At 46.4% G+C, this 13,044-nt stretch overlaps 1 protein-coding gene across 21 annotated transcripts in view; it reads left to right on the forward strand.

Moving 5' to 3' along the window:
* The window catches only part of PHACTR1 (phosphatase and actin regulator 1), a 570,508-nt gene that overhangs the window by 484,042 nt on the left and 73,422 nt on the right, over nt 1–13,044 (forward strand). For all 21 annotated transcript variants that reach the window (XM_007973667.3, XM_007973668.3, XM_038005567.2 and 18 more), the window contains one exon: nt 5,291–5,612. In XM_007973667.3, coding sequence (XP_007971858.1) covers nt 5,291–5,612 — 322 coding nt within the window. The remainder of the gene's footprint in view (nt 1–5,290; nt 5,613–13,044) is intronic.

The raw sequence follows: 13,044 nt of genomic DNA on the forward strand, positions 1-13,044 counted from the left end.
ATATTACAGGTGTTCCAAGGACTCTGCTCTAAGAAATAGCGCCCTTTTCTTCAGAGAAAAGGGCAAAAGTAAGAGGCCAAGAGTTATTTTTGACTGTGGCTTTTTAGAAATGCAATGCTGGGCCAGATGGCCAGGACAGGGTGGCCTTCCACTTTGGGAGGATCAGGTGGGTGGATCACCTGAGGTCAGAAGTTTGAGAGCAGCCTGGCCAACATGGTGAAGCCCCATCTCTACTAAAAATTTAAAAATAAAAATAAAAAATCGGCCAGGCGTGGTGGTGGGCACCTGTAGTCCCAGCTAATCAGAGCTGAGGCAGGATAATCACTTGAACAGCCCGGGACGGGGGGGTTGCAGTGGACCAAGCTTGCACCATTGCACTCTTGCCTGGGCAATAAGAGCGAAACTCTGTCTCAAAAGAAAAAAAGAAAAGAAAGAAAGAAATTCACCGCTGGACCCAATCTAGAATCCCTAAGAAGAAGAATGAGCATCCGTGTGATTCTGAGGCACCCCCCCAGCCCTGGGCCTGAGGACCTCAGGGCAGTGAGCACATTCTATCACCGCCCAGTCTCAGAGTCCTGCTGCAGCGCGTGTACGAGGAGCCATCCGGGAGCTAGTTGGGAAGACCAGGCTGACCCAAATGGAGCCAGCAGTAACCAGCACAAAACAGAGCCAAATTCCCTGGCATTGCCAACCACCTGGGTTGTAGGAGTTAAGGGAGTTGAGGCTGCCAGAGGAAAGTGGGTCTTCGTTTGCCGCTTGAAGGGCAAATGCAATTTTTATTATCAAGGAACAGGAAGACATTTCAGGAGGTGAGTACAGCGAAGGCCCTGAAGAGAGAAGGAGCATGGTTGTCGGGAAACCCAGAGGCCAGAGTGGACGAGAGAGATGTAAGTGGGAGACTTGAAGTAGAGCTCAGACAGAGTCACACTTGGACCTGCAACATGGACTAAGCGTGGAGCCATCACGGACCTCACGTATGCCCAGCAGGTACTGTAGGGAGATAGATATCTGGTACAGAGAGGGGACAGATCAGAGGGCTTTGTCCCCAGTGGGAATAAAGAGACCACATTATCCACACGATAAGAGAAGATGAGTGTCCTAGGCTGGTGTAGTGGTCAAGAAGCCGGAGAATACAGAAGTTTGAGTGGGAAAGGAAGATAAAAGCTTAGATGGAAGTTCAGAATGACATAATATGCAGCTGGTTCCAAATCGTGCCACTAGTTATGTTATGGGGAATGACTTGGTGTTAAGATGTTGTAAAAATATACAAATAGGCATTGCCGCTCTAACAAAGACATGAGCTGCCCAGCCTCTCCTCAGTTATCCACAATGTTGGGGAAAGATAGGGACTGCATGGCTAATTCACAGAAAGCAGGTAATTCCACCTGATTTTAGCCTTTTCCTCACTTTCGTTAATTTTATGAAATCCACTAAGCCAAAAATGATTTTAAATGATTCACTTTTATTCTCTGCCTTTCTTTAATTCATAGCCATGTGCATCAAAACAACCAGAAAGGAGATGTAGCAGGAAAGAAGGCGGGGGTTCCCCAAGGCCCCAACATGCCTTTCCTGGAACAATAAGAATAACCATCTCCACTAACCTGGTCTAGTTGGCCTTTTTTCCCTTGCCTGTTTTCATAGAATTGCTGGGGCTCACTTGGCCAATTTTCTAGTGATTAAACCAAGTAGGTTTTGCTATGGAAGTAGTCACAAGAAGTGGTGGAATGTTATAAGAAGCTATTGATTAACAAGATGGGCAGAACTCAATATAATCACTGCCCCTTCCTAGGCAGAGAATTCCACACTGCCCTCCTGGTTCTTTCTCCTGACCAAGCAAATGAGCACCTACCTGCCTTAGAGAACCAGAGTTTTCAAATGAAGGACTATGGGTTAAGGGTCCTGTAGCAAAATCCTTAACACTTCAGGACATATTGCATTTGCTAGGTTTGCACTGAAGCTTCTTTTTTTTTTTTTTTTTTTTTTTTGAGGCAGAGTTTCCCTAACCCAGGCTAGAGTGTAATGGTACAATCTTGGCTCACTGCAAAGTCCACCTCCCGGGTTTAAGTGATTCTCCTGACTCAGCCTCCCAAGTAGCTGGGATTACAGGCGCCTGCCACCACGCCTGGCTAATTTTGCATTTTTAGTAGAGATGGGGTTTCACCATGTTGGTCAGGCTGGTCTCGAACTCCTGACCTCAAGTAATCCACCCGCCCCGGCCTCCCGAAGTGCTGGGATTACAGGCGTGGGCCACCGTGTCCACCTGCACTGAAGCTTCTAAGAGCCGTGTAAGTGGACCCTTCAGTAAGAGGAACTGGACAATGGTATTGAGTTTTTCTGTGTCTCAGCACATTGGAACTAGCTAGCACTGCCTGTTAAGTTCCTGAATGTGGTGACTTTGCACCATGTGCATGAGGGGTCACAATGAACAGGATAAGCCCTTGGGAATGAATATGCGGAAGCCTTGTGGTTATGACTGGTTTGCATTCTGGTGTTGGGGAGCAATCACATCAGGCCCCCTGAAATGATTTTTCACATGAATTTTCTGTGTCTTAGCTGTAGGATTGGTCCATACGCCACAACTGCGTGATCCTAAAATTGTAATCCGTTTCAGGCTCATATGTCCCTCCTAGAGTATCTATTTCTGGGGAAGGTGTGAATTCATCCCACAGCAGAGGATCATAACTTTGGCTCATTCTGTAAACACGATTTGCATCTCTTGTGATGTGAGCTGGGCACTGAAAAAGATGCTGAGGTTTGAGATACAATAATAAATTACACACTGTCACTGTTCTCCAGGAGAGGAGACAGTTATGTAAACAGGAAGTGCAGCATAGTGTCTTCAGAGACCCTGTTTCATCATCTGCAAACATGAGATAATAATGGCATCTACTTCAGAATCGTTGTAAGGATTCAACTGGTTGGAATACAAAGAGCCCTTAGAACAGTATCTGGCACATTGTAAGCATGATAGAAGTCTTGATTATCATGACTCATCATTCCTGCTATCATCATTAACATAATTAACACAGACATAATGTGCATCCACGTTCCCACTCTCTTTCCACAGAGGGGGGAAGAGAGATGATCAAGGAAGACTTTTCAGGGGGGATTATTTGTGAGTTGGATCTTGAAGGGCAACTAGTAATTGACCAAGAAGACAAACAGAGGAGAATATTCCAAACTGAGGGAAAGTGACATGCAAAGGCCTAGGTTTATGGAAATATCAGGCAGTTTAGGAAACTCAGCAGTTCAGGAGTGAGGGTGGATGGTATGGGTAATGGTAAGAAAAGTGGGCTGGAACTAAAGAGGAGGTGGGGAAGCCGTGAGTGCTTTTCTTCAGTTCCTTAGTGACAGGGAGAGGCATCTGTGGAAGGTGAGGATCCTGGAGGAAGCTGGGGAAGACTGCAGCAGCTCTTGGGAGAATGGCCAAGGCCACCTGGTCAACTTTGTTGAGGGTGGAGACCCTGAATCCATGGGCCACCAAATAAGTAGAATCCATAGGAGAAGAGTGATCTGGGCCATAGGAGAGATTCTGCTCTGGCTTTTCAGGTGCCATGGGTAAGGTTATTTCCAACTGAGGGAACCAGTGAAAACTTCATAGAGGTATAATGTGGACATGAAGAGATGAACCAAGCAGCAGCCAGCCCGTGGAAGACCTTGAATGATGTATCAGGAAGGTTTAGTCCGTGGATTGGTTTTAAACTGAGGAGCAACGTGATCAGATTTGTGCTCTAGGAATGTCATTTTGGCGGGACTGTGAGTTAGACTGGAGGAAGTCCACGTTTAAGGCAGATAGATCGTTACATCCTCTGAGATGGAGAGTCAGAACTGTGTGGTGCTCCCCAGCAGGGGGTGCCAGTGCAGCACTGAGACTCCCCACTCCTCCCTGCTGTGCTTTTCCAGATCATGCTTCTCCCAGGCAAGCCTGCAATCCACAGGGTTCAACCAGGTTCCCCTCCAGTGCTAGGTGATTTCCAGAAATGTGGGGTACAGCGGCCGACTACATCTTCCCAAAAATACCCTGGGGTCTAGTCTGACCCTGAGCCCCTCAAATGTGGAGCATCTCTAGGAAGCTCAATGGCGTTGTCATGGAACCCAGCGGTTGGTCCTAGAGTCCAGCAGCCTAGAGTCCCCTGCGGGAGCCTCCTTACTGTTTCAGCAGCCCACACTTGCCTGGGCCCACCTATCCAGCAGTCACTCTCACTCCTGCCCCAGTCGTGCACCCAAGCCAGGATCTGCAAAAGCTAATCTTCACAAAGCATCCTCTCAAGGCAGGATGGTCGTCCCTAGGTGACAGAAGAGGGAATTAAGGTTGGCAGCAGTAAAGGCACTTGCAGAGTGACATGGTGTTAGTGGACTTGACCCTAGGGCTGGCTTTAAATCCCGTCCCTGTTGGGAAGTTCCAGCTTTGAAAGGATCTGTTCACATCATAATGGCAAAATTGTAGACATATCTTGTAGACTGGCATGTCTCGGTCTGTTTTGTGTTGCCGTAACAATACCTGAGGCTAGGTAATTTATGAAGAGAAGAGATTTCTTTAGTTCACAGTTCTGCAGACTGGGAATTATGAGAAACATTGTGCTTCTGGTGAGGGCCTCTGGCTGCTTCCACCTATGGAGGAAAGCGGAAGGGGAGCTGGTATGTGCAGAGAGCATATGGCAAGAGAGGAAGCAAAGGAGAGAAACTGAGGAACCCAGACTCTTTTTAACAACCCACCCTCCCTTGGGAACTAATCTGTTCCTGGGAGAGCTAGAACTCATTCACACCCACCACTAACCTATGCATGAGGGATCCACACCCAGGCGCCTCCCAGTAGGCCCCACCTGTTAAAGGTTCCACCTCCTGACATGCTTCCATTGACAATTAAATTTCACCATGAGTTTTTGCAGGGACAAACTGCATCCAAACCATAGTTTGGCATATCCTAGCAAAGGTTTCCTTGATGGTCCATGGGTGTCCATGAGCAGAAGAGCTCGTCACATGCCTCCTTCCTCCTGCCTCACTATCTGGGCTGCTCCCAAGTCTCTGTTTGACATACCGTGCATTAGACACCACTAATGTCTGGGTTCCTGAAGGCCCTTACGGCCAGTGCAAGTGCAGTTGGAGTAGGAAACAAGGGTCAACGGATGCTTGCTGAGTAGCACTCATCATGCTGGTATCTCCAGTTGACACGTTTTACCTAAGAGGCCCACCTCAGTGGCCACAGTTTCCAGGTGAGCACATCTGGTGTTCTGGGTTTCTTCTGATGCCCCCTAACTCACGTCTCCCTCTCACCCTCTTTCTGCCGTAGATCCTGGCGCCCCTGTGAAATTGCCTTGTCTGCCAGTGAAACTGTCGCCTCCGCTACCTCCAAAGAAAGTCATGATCTGTATGCCCGTGGGGGGGCCAGACCTCTCACTGGTGTCCTACACAGCCCAGAAGAGCGGCCAGCAGGGCGTGACCCAGCATCACCACACTGTCCTGCCCTCCCAGATCCAGCACCAGCTGCAGTATGGCAGCCATGGCCAGCATCTCCCCTCCACCACCGGCTCCCTCCCCATGCACCCCTCGGGCTGCAGGATGATAGACGAGCTCAACAAAACGCTGGCCATGACCATGCAGAGGCTGGAAAGGTAAAAGTGGGCACCAGGAGGGAAGACGGGAGGAGAGGGATTGGCTGGGGAAGGGGGCTTAGGGATTTGGACCATGACTTAGGAATGTGAGCACGAAGGGGTCATCCCCACTTGGGGGGGAAAATATTTGAAAGTAAAACGAGACAAAAAACTGAAAGTCAAAGCGTGGAAGAAAAAAAATGTTGCCAATTGAAGAGCTCTAGAATAATCACATTTATCAGAAAGAAAAACCAACATTCATATATATGTATATGCTTATATATACACACAGTCCTCAGTGTCATCAGTAGGTTCATGAAAATTGCAACTTCAATAAAATAAAATCTCACAAAACCAATTTAACCATAGACTAATTGATACAAACAAGACTTAAGTTTCCAGAGCGTATTTCTGGTCACAAAAATATCACCAAACTTATTAATAAAGACCAGAACACTTCTAATATTAAACATTGAAATACATGTGAGCTGTACATACGTTTAAGAAAGATTAATAAAAACAAGGAAGGTGGCCGGGCGCGGTGGCTCAAGCCTGTAATCCCAGCACTTTGGGAGGCCGAGATGGGCGGATCACGAGGTCAGGAGATCGAGACCATCCTGGCTAACACAGTGAAACCCCGTCTCTACTAAAAATACAAGAAAATTAGCCGGGCGTGGTGGCAGGCGCCTGTAGTCCCAGCTACTCGGGAGGCTGAGGCAGGAGAAAGGCGTAAACCCGGGAGGCGGAGCTTGCAGTGAGCCGAGATCGCGCCACTGCACTCCAGCCTGGGGCACAGAGCAAGACTCCGTCTCAAAAAAAAAAAAAAAAACAAGGAAGGTGATTACCCAATTATTCCTGTTCAGGGTGGTGGCTAGCCAGAGCGTGTCCCAGCAGCCCAGGGCACAAGGCGAGATCTGGCCCTGGTTAGACATCATCCCCTCACAGGGCACACTCATACCCACACCCACACCCACACTCACTCAGACGTAGGACAGTGTAGACACGCCATTTCACCTGACATGTACATCTTAGGGATGTGAGAGGAAACCTGAGTACATGGAGAAAACCCATGCAGTCGTGGGGAGAACGTGCAAGCTCCACACAGACGATGGCCCAAGCTGGGAATCAGTTTTTTTTTTTTTTTCCTCATCAATGTTATGGTAAAATGACATTGAACGAAATGACCTTTTTCAAGGACCTGCTGTATATCCATCTTTGCATACATGTGAGTGTATACACATATACACATGCGTACACACACACATGCATGCACATATTACGTCTCTATAAGCATTAACATTTTGTGAAAAAATGTATACATAGTCGTTAATAGCATTTATTCCTGGGGTGGAGAAATGGGGAGAAAATACTTTTATATTTCATGTCTTTCTATACTACTTTTTAATTCTGTGAATATGACTTTTATGATACTCAAAAGAATTCAAATGTAAAATAAGAAAAGATGAGGGTTGGCAGGTGTTGGAGGGAAACAGGAGGGCTGGGGAAGGTGGGAAGATACACCCTGTTTTTGCTGATGGAGGAAGCAGAGTCCCAGGCTCTGATTATATGCGTATGTGCCACTAATATTTGGCCATTATCAAGGCAGCTCCTTTCACCAGAATCTGCCTCCAATCGCTCTTCTGGGAGAGTTGCAAAGATGACCCCACAGGCAGACCTGCAGCCACGACCCTAACTCACCACCACCTAGGGAGATCTTTCAAACTGGTTCTCAATTACCCTTGATCGTGTGTGCACGCGTGATCGTGTGCGTGTGTTCAAACACCGCCACCTACCTCTCGTCCAAGAAGGGACTGGGATTTCCCACTGGGGCTCTGAGGCACAGTGCTTGACTGAGTGCCCTGGTGTGATAAAAAGGGAGTGTGTCTATGAGGTGCAAAGGATGTGTCTGACTGGGAGCTGAATGCTTGTCCTGGAGTAGTGGCTGCTGGCCACTGGGTCCTGTGGATGGAAAATGGCAGTCTGGAGATCCCAGCGAATCACCAGAGAGCCAAAAGTGAGATGCACAGGTGGGAGCTTCAGGTTGTGTTTTCCTGACTCTGGGTGGCTTTCTCTACTCCTGCCTGTCAGCTGAGTGTTCTGCATTTGGGAAAGGAGCAATTCATCTGGAGGTTGCTGTGTCTAGGAATTCTGACTTGATTACTTGTTGTTAACACCTGCCATTGCTGCAAAAGGAAAAACACAAAATTTAATTTGGCCCCTTGCTATCATTTGCAACTATTCGTTTTATTAATTAGAACAATAATAATTTAAAATGTGGGTGGCACCTTTTAATCTATTACACATACACATTATTGTCACTGTCATTGTTATCTTATTTAATTCTCACATCACCTACAGAAACTGAGCAGATGGAGAAACTAAGGGAGGTTCACTAAGTTCCCCAAAGCCACCTTCTCAAAGGGTGGCCCACAAATAGCTTATCTCATGTCTGCAACCATGTAAGTGCAGACATTGAGAACAAGCTTTTACATACTCTTATAGCAATATGACAGAATAATTTCATGTCTGTTGAATCTTGTCATTAAAAAGGGCTTCATTATTATTATTATTATTTTTTTTTTTTTTTTTGAGACGGAGTCTCGCTGTGTCACCCAGGCTGGAGTGCAGTGGCCGGATCTCAGCTCACTGCAAGCTCCGCCTCCCGGGTTCACGCCATTCTCCTGCCTCAGCCTCCCGAGTAGCTGGGACTACAGGCGCCGCCACCTCGCCCAGCTAGTTTTTTGTATTTTTTAGTAGAGATGGGGTTTCACCGTGTTAGCCAGGATGGTCTCGATCTCCTGACCTCGTGATCCGCCCGTCTCGGCCTCCCAAAGTGCTGGGATTACAGGCTTGAGCCACTGCGCCCGGGCTTCATTATTTTTATATTTGTGTTATGTTTTACAAAAGCATCAGTTTGTGATGGATTGAAAATTGAAAGAACTAAACAGTAAGAACTGTTTCTTCCCTGTAGACATTTGGAAAACTCTGCCCTAGATAGTAAGTTGAGAGGCCACACCTCCAGCCTGGGCCTCTCCAAGTCCAGAGCTCTTTGTACTAACACACAGCTGCTTCCTAAGGACAAGTAGCAGCCAACGTCATTGCTGCCGCCCCCAACCCCATGTCTACATGCACCCAGTAAGTTTTAATATCTCTCATGAGCTTCAGTCATCAGAAAAGATACTTAGATAGTATATTAATAAGATATTGCTAAATATGCTTCCACTTTAAAAAAACTACCATATTAAAAGGTTCAGTTAAAGATGCTAACTGACAAGTTTTATAATATCTGTGGGTATTTGTGGGATATTTCAGTTTAATTTAGACCAATGCGTAGGTCTAGTGGGATATGGGAATTTTGTGGGGGGCAGGGTATGCAGCATGATCTCAGCAGCAGAGCCAAGGCAGTCTCTGTGCTTTGTCCCAACCCAGATTCATTTCCTCCTTCCATCTCCTTCACTTCCCACTCAAGGTCAAAGCATACGGTTGTCCTAACAGATCAACCAGGATGCAGAGATTCATGCATGCATCAGTTTGACAAGATCGCCACCCCAGAGAAAGAGTGGCCCTCTTCCCAAACAAAGATTGGAGAGATTTTTCTGAGTGTCCCCAATCATCTCCAGGAAGAATCTGAGAGTAGGCCAAGGTCACAGGCCACACTTTTCAGTGTGGGGAGGGAATCACTAGCTGTCCTGAGTAATTTCCCCCTGATTTTTACTACCTAAAAATTCTCCCTGTTGCCTGTCAACATGATTTCATTCTTGTTCTAACCAAGTTTTATACAGAAAGAAAGAATCATTTCTCTATCCTCCTGGCAATTTCCAGTGACCCCAAAAAAACTGCAAGAAGGGAGAGGCATTACCAAACACTCAGGCATCCTGCCTTCGGAGTTCCTTGGACCGACCCCGTTTGTGCCATTGCTGCCCCCTGAAATCTCAAAGAATGTCACCATAGGTCATTGGTCCAGACAGACAGTCCAATCTTGATGAAAAAGTTATAGGTAATGTAAAAAGTTGAATGGTGAATTAAACAGCATCGATGCCTGACACTGGACCGTACATTTGCACAAGTCATCTTATCACTGAAAGGGGCCTTGAAGACCATCCAGGTCACTGCCCACAGCAGTGTTCCTGACCATTTATCCCCTGGTCTCTTCTCCAACAGGACCTTTCCCAGCTCCCAACATAGCCTGCTCCATTGTCAAGAAGGTCTGTTACAAAGTCCCCTCTCTATTAAAAGTTTTACTTATTGAAATTTGTATCTGCCACTTCCTGATCTTACTTCTAATCTTCCTTTCCTGTAAAAGACTTTTAAATCTTTGAAGATAGCTACCATTGCCTTCATCTAAGGACTTCTCTAGATCTTATGCCATCTTGTTTATGTTCCCCTGAGATTATACCAAATCTGCTCTGATTTATATGGAGAAGATATTGTTTTATTTATATTTTTTATTTTTGAGACAGTATCTCACTCTGGGACCCAGGCCGTAGTGCAGTGGCATGATCGTGGCTCTCTGCACTCTCAACCTTCCAGGCTCAAGCAATTCTCCCACCTCAGCCTCCTGAGTAACTGGGACCACAGGCGCATGCCACCACGCCCAGTTAATTATTTTTTATTATATTTTGTGTAGAGATGGAGTTTTGTCATGTTGCCCAGGCTGGCATCAAACTCATGGTCTAAAGTGATCCTCCTGCCTCAGCCTCCCAAAGTTCTGGCATTACAGGTGTAAGCCATGGCACACACCTGCAGAGAAGTTCTTAGACATTACCCTGCCTAAGCCTGCTTGATGGCACTAAACAATGGTGTGTTTATTTACAGCTTTGCCTCACAAAATTTGGTGGAAGGAGCTAGAGTTCACCTGAAGCAAATTTAAAGGGTCATATTTATTCAGAATCACAGGGCTGCCCTAGGCAGTGGGGGCCAAGCTGGTGGCATCACCCACCCCTACTTCAGGACCAAGTATGTGGGTTCCAGAATTAACTGCCAGAGTTTGAATCTTAGACACACCACGTATTAACTGTGTGACCCAAAGCGTGTAGCTCAACCTCTTTTTGATTTTCATGCCTTGTCTGTAAAATAAAGATAATCATAATGCCAGCAGCCTCATTAGGGTCATTTGTGAGGATCAGATTATTTAATGAATCCAATCAGTGAGGTTATTGCATGTCACACAGTAAGCAGCTAACAAATGGTGTTGAACATTAGCCAGCATGGAAAATTTGTCTTCAGTGACGCTAGAATGGTTTTGATCCAACCTTGTTGGAGATTTTTGTTTGTTTGGGTAAGTTTCCTCAAATTAGATTATCTTCATTCCCCTCACACTTTTTGTGGTGAACCACATCTTTTTGAAGGTGATGTTTTATCATTTCAAATTTTTTTTTTTTTTTTGCGTTTAGATTTCCCCTCAACTTTCCATTCTAATAAATAACACTGCATTTTTTCCCATTTTTATACTTAAATCTTTGCTAGCCTTTACTCTTGTTTTTAAGAAACAAGCTTTTCTTAAAGTCATTAAAGAGTTGAATGCATGGTTATTTAGTGACCCCATTGTGGAAAGACCTTTTATTTGTTTATTTTTATTTTTATTTCAATAGTTTTTGGGGAACAGGTGGTGTTTGGTTACATGGATAAGCTCTTTAGTGGTGATTTCTGAGGTTTGGGTGCACCCATCATCTGAGCAGGGTACACTGTACCCAATGTGTAGTCTTTTATCCCTCACCTGCCTCGCACCCTTCCCCGAGTCCCCAGCGTCCATTGTATCATTTTTATGCCTTTGTTATCATTTCAAAGATGATGCAGTGTTTTTATTTTTAAATATCTGCAGTAAGCTCCATGATCTAGTTGGCATTGATCCTAGAAGTCAGATGTAAAGTCCTAATCGGGACTCCTTTTCTTTCTGATCTTAATTTGGCTGCTCTGTTCTGTGTGTTCTAGTCTCCTATTAGTAAAATGAAGGTGGAATGTGGACCCATGTTGACCCTGAAAGAATTTTAGGAAGATTCTTAATGGACTGCACTTTAAAGAAGTCTTTCCCTTCTCAATTAGAGGCAACTTCATACTCTCAGTCGCTCATGCCAAAAACCTGGAGTCACCCTTGACCCTGTCCTTTCTCTGGTCCCCCACATCTGACCGTCCGCAAATCCTGTCTGGTCCACACTATACACACACAGAGATAAGATCAACACTTCCACGTGCTCCTGCTTCCCCGGCCTGAACCTCAGTCAGCCTTGCCTGGCTTGCTGCAGTTTCCCCCACCTGTTCTTCTGAGTCCACATCTGCTCTGCAGCCCGTCCCCACCACAGCAGCCCAGGAGACAGGGTTTGAGAAAGTCAGATAGTGACTGTCTTTGTCAGCTAGGACTGCCATTACCAAAAAACCACACATGGCCGGGCATGGTGGCTCACACCTGTAATCCCAGCACTTTGGGAGGCCGAGGTGGGCGGATCACGACGTCAGGAGATCAAGACCATCCTGGCTAACATGGTGAAACTCCATCTCTACTAAAAATATAAAAAATGAGCCAGGCATAGTGGCAGGCACCTGTAGTCCCAGCTACTTGGGAGGCTGAGGCAGGAGAATGGCATGAACCCGGGAGGCGGAGCTTGCAGTGAGTCCAGGCCACACCACTGCTCTCCAGCCTGGGTGACAGAGCAAGACTCCATCTCAAAAAACACACACACACACACACACACACACACAGAATGGGTGACTTAGATGACAGAAATTTATTGTCTTTCAGTTCTGGAGGCTCGAAGTCTGAGATCAAGGTGTCAGCAGGGTTTGTTTCTTCGGGGCCTCTCTCCTTGGCTTGTAGAGGTGATGTCTTCTCTCTGTATCCTCATGTGGTCTTCCCTCTGTGTGTGGCTCTTCCTCATCTCTGCTTATAAGGACACCAGTGATGGTGGATTAGGGCCCACACCAGTGACATCATTGTAACTCCCTCACCTCCTTAAAGACCCTACTTCCAAATACAGTCACATTCTGAGGCACTGGGACTTAGGACTTCAACGTACGAATTTATCTGGGGACACAGCTCAGCTCTTAACAATGGCTGTGCCCAAAATACTCCTGTTACCATCCAGCTTGCTAAGAGTAAAAAGTGAAATCCTCCCCATGGCCCAGAAGCCCACTCCCACTCCCAGTTCTTTTGCAAAGAAAAATCTACTTACTCTTCAAGACATTATTAAAATACCAGGTCCTCTGTGACCCCTTCTCAGATTCTAGTACAGAGCTCTGCCCTCCTGCACACACCCCTGTTGCACCCTTGCATTGGATTATGTGTTTCTCTCTATATTCGCTGTTTAATGTGGACAGGAACCGTCCTTGTCTCCTCACCTGCTATGGTTTGAGCATCTCTCCTCCAAAATTCAGGGGTTGAAACCTGAGTATTAACAGACTGCCCCTGTGGTCTCCCTCGCTTCATCGGCTCCCCTCTGTGTTGCTCCCTCCTCCCTCA

The sequence above is a fragment of the Chlorocebus sabaeus genome, chromosome 17 (assembly GCF_047675955.1).
Source record: "Chlorocebus sabaeus isolate Y175 chromosome 17, mChlSab1.0.hap1, whole genome shotgun sequence".
In the NCBI taxonomy this organism is placed as follows: domain Eukaryota; kingdom Metazoa; phylum Chordata; class Mammalia; order Primates; family Cercopithecidae; genus Chlorocebus; species Chlorocebus sabaeus.